The 6,237-nt window shown below is 52.8% G+C and overlaps 1 protein-coding gene across 4 annotated transcripts in view; it reads right to left on the reverse strand.

The window, feature by feature from the left end:
* The window catches only part of LOC119183795 (uncharacterized), an 86,095-nt gene extending 80,648 nt beyond the window's left edge, over window positions 1-5,447 (reverse strand). For 3 of the 4 annotated variants that reach the window (XM_075878555.1, XM_075878556.1, XM_075878557.1), the window contains exon 1: window positions 4,557-5,447. In XM_075878555.1, coding sequence (XP_075734670.1) covers window positions 4,557-4,990 — 434 coding nt within the window. In that variant the 5' untranslated portion in view covers window positions 4,991-5,447. The remainder of the gene's footprint in view (window positions 1-4,556) is intronic. The other variant, XM_075878554.1, reaches the window with a different exon arrangement.
* Window positions 5,448-6,237: the final 790 nt, after the last annotated feature.

A 6,237-nucleotide genomic window follows, 5' to 3' on the forward strand; every position in this document is an offset into this window, starting at 1 on the left:
ATTAGACAGTTTCAAACATTATATCTATTAATTGTTAGTGTTTTCTGCCAACTACAAATGCCAGTGAAATAGAAAAAAAATACCACGTGACAAACCAGCTCGGCGCCAGTGCGCACAATCATTTTGGTGTTCCCTAACGCTCCGCTTCCGAACAACCAAGTATTTGCCCGATTGTGCTGTCTCGACAGGGCCGCAACAATGATGGTGGCTTTGCGATGAACAGGTTTGGCTATCGACCATAAAAGGGATAACAACTGTGACTGCTTATCGCTGTCATGAATCGGTGTTAGGCAAGCGTTAGGGAGCACAAGAATAGACTAGATACAGAGGAAACTACTTTGTTGGCCAACCGCCAATATTCAAGTTTCATTCGCGACAGGTGGCACGCAAGCCAAAATTACGAACACATGTACTATCCACGTCAAATGAAAACCAAACAGCGGCAAGCCTTTGCGATGGTATAATGCACACCGTCCACTTCTCATCCCGATCAGCGCACAAAAATGACAAAAAAAAAACAAAAAAGTGCACGACACAACCGCTGATCACTTTCTTGTTCGTTGTCCTTTGTGTGCGCTGATCCGTAAGGAGGATCTTCCAACTAGTCCAATTTGCTACATTACTTCATCACGAACGGGCACGTATATATGCGCAGGGCAGCCGTAAAGGATGCGCGCGCCTGCGAATGGCGACAACCGGACGGTACGCACAATGCTACCGCGAAGGCTTCCCGCTGTTAGCGTTTCGTTTGACGTGGATAGTCAGTACATTCATGCATGATAGCCCTGCACAGCCGAGCAACAGCTTCTGCCTCTTCTTCCGGCCACGTTGTTCGCAATGCTCCCGAGGCCCGTAGTTGCAAGAATTTTTTTTATCACCCGCGTTTTGCAAGACGTGGCGTGGCGTCTGTGTTGTTCATACGACCTTCGAGTGGCTCCTGCTTCCGACAATGATCTTCAAGTGAATTTTTCGAGTGCGCGTTCAGCTTTGTTTTTGTCGCATCAGTGAAAGTGCCAGGAGTATTTTGATGCCAAAACCTGCTGCGTGAGTGGACTATTTTCATGTTTTGGAACGTTTTTTTCTCCGGAGCCGGCCACCGCCTGGGCTAAGTTTAATGAGGTAAACCCACGCCGGCGCGACGCCAGCCGCGTTGCCGTTCCCGGGTGCCCTTTTCGCTCTTCTCAGGACTTATTTTCAGAAAAAGTGGAATATCAGGTGGTGGGGGAGGACATAACCCCCGAAGAGGTGACAGAAGACCGAGGTTGGCAGTCTGCAGGTGCCAGAAGAGCTGGCGCGCGCTCGGCAGGCGCTAATCCTAATGGCGCTACTCTCAACGAGACGAAGTCGACAACGGCCGAGGCCCCGCGAGGCCGCAACAGTGGCAATAACATCAAGGCTAGAATCATCCGCGCTGGCGGGATGCCCCAGCTCCCCAGGGAGGATACCAAGATCGTGGTTCGGCCCCGTGGAGGCCTCAATATTGTCAAGACCGGCTGCACCGTGGTGGCTGATGCAATCCTGGCGGCCACAAGCATCTGCGCCGAAGATTTGCGGGGTGACATGCTATGCCCCAACGTGCAGCAGAATATTATGGTTGTCAGCCCACCTAGAAGGAAAAATGCCAACCACTGCGTCAAAGTTCGGCAGATCGTCGTCATGGGCCGAACATACGAGGTCAGTGTCTACGAGGCCGCCTTTCATTCCACGTGCAAGGGCGTGATCCGAGGTATTCCACTCGTAGACGGCCCGAATGATATTGACAACAAGATCGTAAATGAAAGAAATCCGCTCGCCCTGGCAGCCAAGCGCATAGGCAGCACTGGTACGGTAATCGTCGCCTTCGACGGTCATAGAGTCCCAAACTTTGTACGCTACGGCCCCACCCTTGTGCAATGTTCGCTTTATCGCAAGAAAACAGACATTTGCTACGCTTGTGGACGGCTCGGTCACCGTGCTGATGTGTGTCCCAGCCCAGGCGACGTCGTATGTCGGGGCTGCGGGGCTTCAAATCCTGACGCACAACACAAGTGTACCCTCAAGTGCAGGCTGTGTGGTGGACAACACCTCACGGCTGACAAGAACTTTAGGCAAAGATTCCAGATCCCGTATGTCGTGAGGCGAAGGCGCTGGGAAAAGTCTCGAGCCATCGATCAAGGCCAAGCCACGGCACCATTATCACCCCCCACGGATGGGCAGGACTTCCAGCAGTCACGCGGTTCTGAGGGACGTTCCAGGCGACGTTTTCGGTCACATTCCAGGGGCCGTTCCCGGTCCAGGAGCCGCTCCCGGTCCCGAGGAGGAGCGCGGCGCTACAAGTCTGGGAGCCGCTCCAGGTCTCGATCCTGGTCTACCGGGCGTTAACAGCAGCCTAGCGGGGTATCATCGAGAAGCAAGAAGTCGGGCTCTATAACCTGGGCTGACACGGTCTGAGGAGGGCCAGCTGAGGTACTGTCGGGGTCACTCCCAGAGCACGCGGAGAGCGCGCGCGAGATTTCCCAGCTGAAACGCGAGAACGCAGCGATGAAGGAAACCATAAACAGGCTTATGTCTGAAATGGCCGAGATTAAGAACGCGAGGAACCCGCCACCGCAACCCGCCACCGCATGCGTCACCGATACGATTCCCCTACCCATGGAGGTGCACAGTGCGCCAACATCTCCTTATATATCATATGAATAAAAAAAAAGAGCTGCACAGCACTGAAGCCGGCGACAGCAGCAGTGAGGGTCAAAGTGCTCCCAAGAAGAGGGCCGTCGCCTACGAACAGGAAGGTGTAGCGATTCGAGTCAGGTCTGAGCTTCGAGACACGCTATCCGCGCTCAGTGAAAGCATCAATAAGCTCGGGGAGAATTTCGCCCAACTGCAGATCTCCCTGGCCGCGCAAAACGACCGAGTATCCAAGGTAGAGTCATTTCTCGAAAGCGTAGTGAAACCCGCTCTGACCTCAACCACTGTCGTACAACCCCAGCCCGGCGCTACGGGCCCCATCGTCCACGCCATTCTTAGCCAATCCGAGGGCAGCACCAGCCCACAAAAGCACCAAGATGGCCAAGCCAAGTGAGACGTTTCTCATTTGGCAATGGAACTGCAGGGGCTTCCCTAGTAAAAATGCGTCCTTGCAGCCGTACATTCGATGCTCTAGTGAAAAACCCCACGTCATTCTGCTTCAGGAAACATTAACCTCAAACGTCACACTGACTGGTTACAAGCCCGTCTCGCGTTATTCTTATGGCCGGGGCGTCTGCACCTTGGTCAGTAACAAGCTCACACACATCTCTCACGACCTCAAAATGGCCACCAGCAGCGCCGAATATGTCATGACCGAGATTCTGCCGCGCAGCTCGGACCGAAGCAGCATCTTTTTTCTCAACGTGTACAGTAGCCCTAAGGACCGATGACAGCGCTTCAGGGCCCTCATAAAGAAGGCCGTCAGCTTGGCGGGTCCCAACCCCCTGGTTGTGGCGGTCGATTTTAATGCTCCGCACCACAGTTGGGGCTACCCGTACAATATCAGCAAGGGCGCGGAACTGTGGCAGAACGCGACGGACATGAACCACCGACAAGGCCTTTCCAACTCGGTTGGGCACCTTATCCGGCAGAGACTCGACTTCCGACTTGACCTTCGTCAAGAATCTCCCCGATGTACAGTGGGCCAACTCGAACATTGACTTAGGTAGCGACCATTACGTCCTGGTGACGCGCAGTTTTTAGTGGTCCGAAAGAGGGCACGCGAGTTTTCTTGGACAAACTGGGACAAGTTTCACAAAGTCCGCAACGACCGACCCCTACCTGCAACCAGGCCAAGCATCCAGCAGTGGATTAGCCAGCTCAGCGAGGACGTCATAAGTACCACGAAGAATATTAGTACTGACCTTCCGGTTGAAAAATGGACAGCCACCTTGCCCACCTGCTCGACGCCAAGCCTTCTCGCCCGCTGGAAAGGCCAGCGCCTTAATCGCAATGCTAAGAGTTGCAGGTCGCTTACAGAAACTTGATGGACCAGAGGAACTTAAACAGCCAATCCTATTACCAAAATACAACGTGTTTACGAGGCTCCTGGTACGCGCGACGCATGCCCGTCTTTTACACGCCGTTGTTCAAGTTATATGCTGCTGGACCTCCGAACAAGGTTTTGAATTTTAAAGGGAAGACAAACAGCTAAAAGAGGGCTTCAGACGTGCTTGACATGTCATCTCTGATGTTTGCGTTCAGCGTCGGTCACAGCTGGCACCATTGCCGAAAGACCGCATAACGGAGGCGTTACAGTTCGACGTTATGAGAGTAGAATTTTGACCCACTGTACTACCACTCTACTCAACAGTCTGCGAAACTTTATATTGTCGTTTTCTCCTGTGCGATGAAGCAGGCAGTGCAGTTACAATTAATCTCGGACTTGACAACCCTCTTACTCATTTCTTCTTGCCTTTCGCCTAATTACGTCTAGGAGGGTCGTCCCATCTACCGTTTATTCGGATAACGCAAAAATTTTCCGCAGTTGTTCCAAGCAACTGTTATTCCTGCTAAGCGAGACCGTGCAAAACCACGCATGTACTCACCGAATCTTCTGGAAGTTCATCGCTGAACGAGCCCCGTAGTGAGGAGGTTTCCGGGAGCGAGTCATGTGGTACTCCACTCGCCGAGTAGTAGCAAGCCAGCCACACATGGTGCCGAGGAAGCTCCGCGTCATCATGGGGTCCGGCAAGAAACCGCGCATGAAAGCACGAGGCTGGCCGCCGAAGTACCCTGTAAGTAGCCGCAGGTGCGTGGCGTAGCTGAGGCTGAGAAGTTGAAGCTGAATGCATGTGCCGGCCTTAAAGCAGCACAGAACACTTGCCTCGTCGACGTGCGAACGGTAGCGATTCCACAAGGGCCGGGGGTGACAGCAGGACACGACCGGAAGGCGTTTCGCGAAGAAGGCACAGGTGCGGAGCCGAGGCACTTCGTGATTGAGCTCACGGTCATGCATGACGATGTCCCATGCATTTCGCATGAACTCCGCAAGTAAGAAACGGCGCTTCTCAAACACAAACACCAGGTCTTCGCCGTCACCATGTGCTCTGCGTTTCGACGTGATGTCCGCAGTCTTGCTGTCCGGTGGGAGCACGGTGTCGCTGGGGAGGCCCACGAAGCGAAGACATGCGTAGTCTTGTGTCTTCACGACGCTTTACGTCAAACGGGGGAGACAACAAGGTCTCGGTCGTGATTGCGGTGAGCTGGCGAAAGTCGCGGCGAGCACATGCGAAAAAATGCTGGTCGAAGACTTGATACGGAGGCTCCAACCTGATAACGAGCGAGCTGACGTGGAACGCCTTGGAGAACGAACGACCACGCGCATATGACACGCGCGCTCGCTAAGATCTACGTGGCAATTAAGAAAAAGAGGAAGACCAATGAAAGTACTGCGGCCGATAATCCGTTGTGGGTAGTGCTATTCTTACGGGAATCATCATCATCATTATCATACGTGCAGTGCAGGTTTTGCAATGGCTAAAATAATGCGTGCGCGTGCCAGCCCTGCAGCAAAAACTCAATTTATATGTATGCATTTATGAAAACTTCGCGATATATCCTGTCTCTGGTGCGTACTTCAAGCACTGAAATATATTCGAACTTGCTGTGCACCCACTACGTGGCCGTAGAGGTATATGTGAAGTAAAGTGTGTGCCTTTTGTAGCGGGCGATCGGCTTTAGAGCATAAAGTCGTTAATAATATTCACATGGTCTGACGCTCTATTTCATCAACGTCACTAGATTCTTCTTTCAGTTTGCAAGCTGCGCCGCCACAACTAGGTGTCACCCTTCAATACACCACCACTAGGGGGCGCGCTCGTAGTTTTTTGACCGGTCTGACGAGGCTCTCAGCGGTTAGACGCACGCCACCGATCACGTCGGCGAAGTGAAGAAACAGGTGCTTCTCCGTAGCGTGCTAGTTTAGTGCAAGAGCGTTCCGTGGCAATCGCTATCATTGTGTGTCTCAGCGAGATCGTCAACACTCGCGCAGTTTGTGCTCCCACTGCTACTTACAGCGATATCATGGTGACAATTGACGTTGTGTCTCACTTGCTGTGAGCTCTGTTGTGTTATCACGCCGGTTGTTAGCTGCATAGCTCTCATGCATCGTGTGACGGTTTCTCGATGTTATAAAACATGCCTCGCTGCTTTGTCACAGGTTACCGAAGCGGCTATGACTCTACGAAATCTGCGACCGAAAAAAGGCATTTTTTCAAGCCAACCGTG

The sequence above is a fragment of the Rhipicephalus microplus genome, chromosome X (genome assembly GCF_043290135.1).
Source record: "Rhipicephalus microplus isolate Deutch F79 chromosome X, USDA_Rmic, whole genome shotgun sequence".
NCBI classification, from domain to species: domain Eukaryota; kingdom Metazoa; phylum Arthropoda; class Arachnida; order Ixodida; family Ixodidae; genus Rhipicephalus; species Rhipicephalus microplus.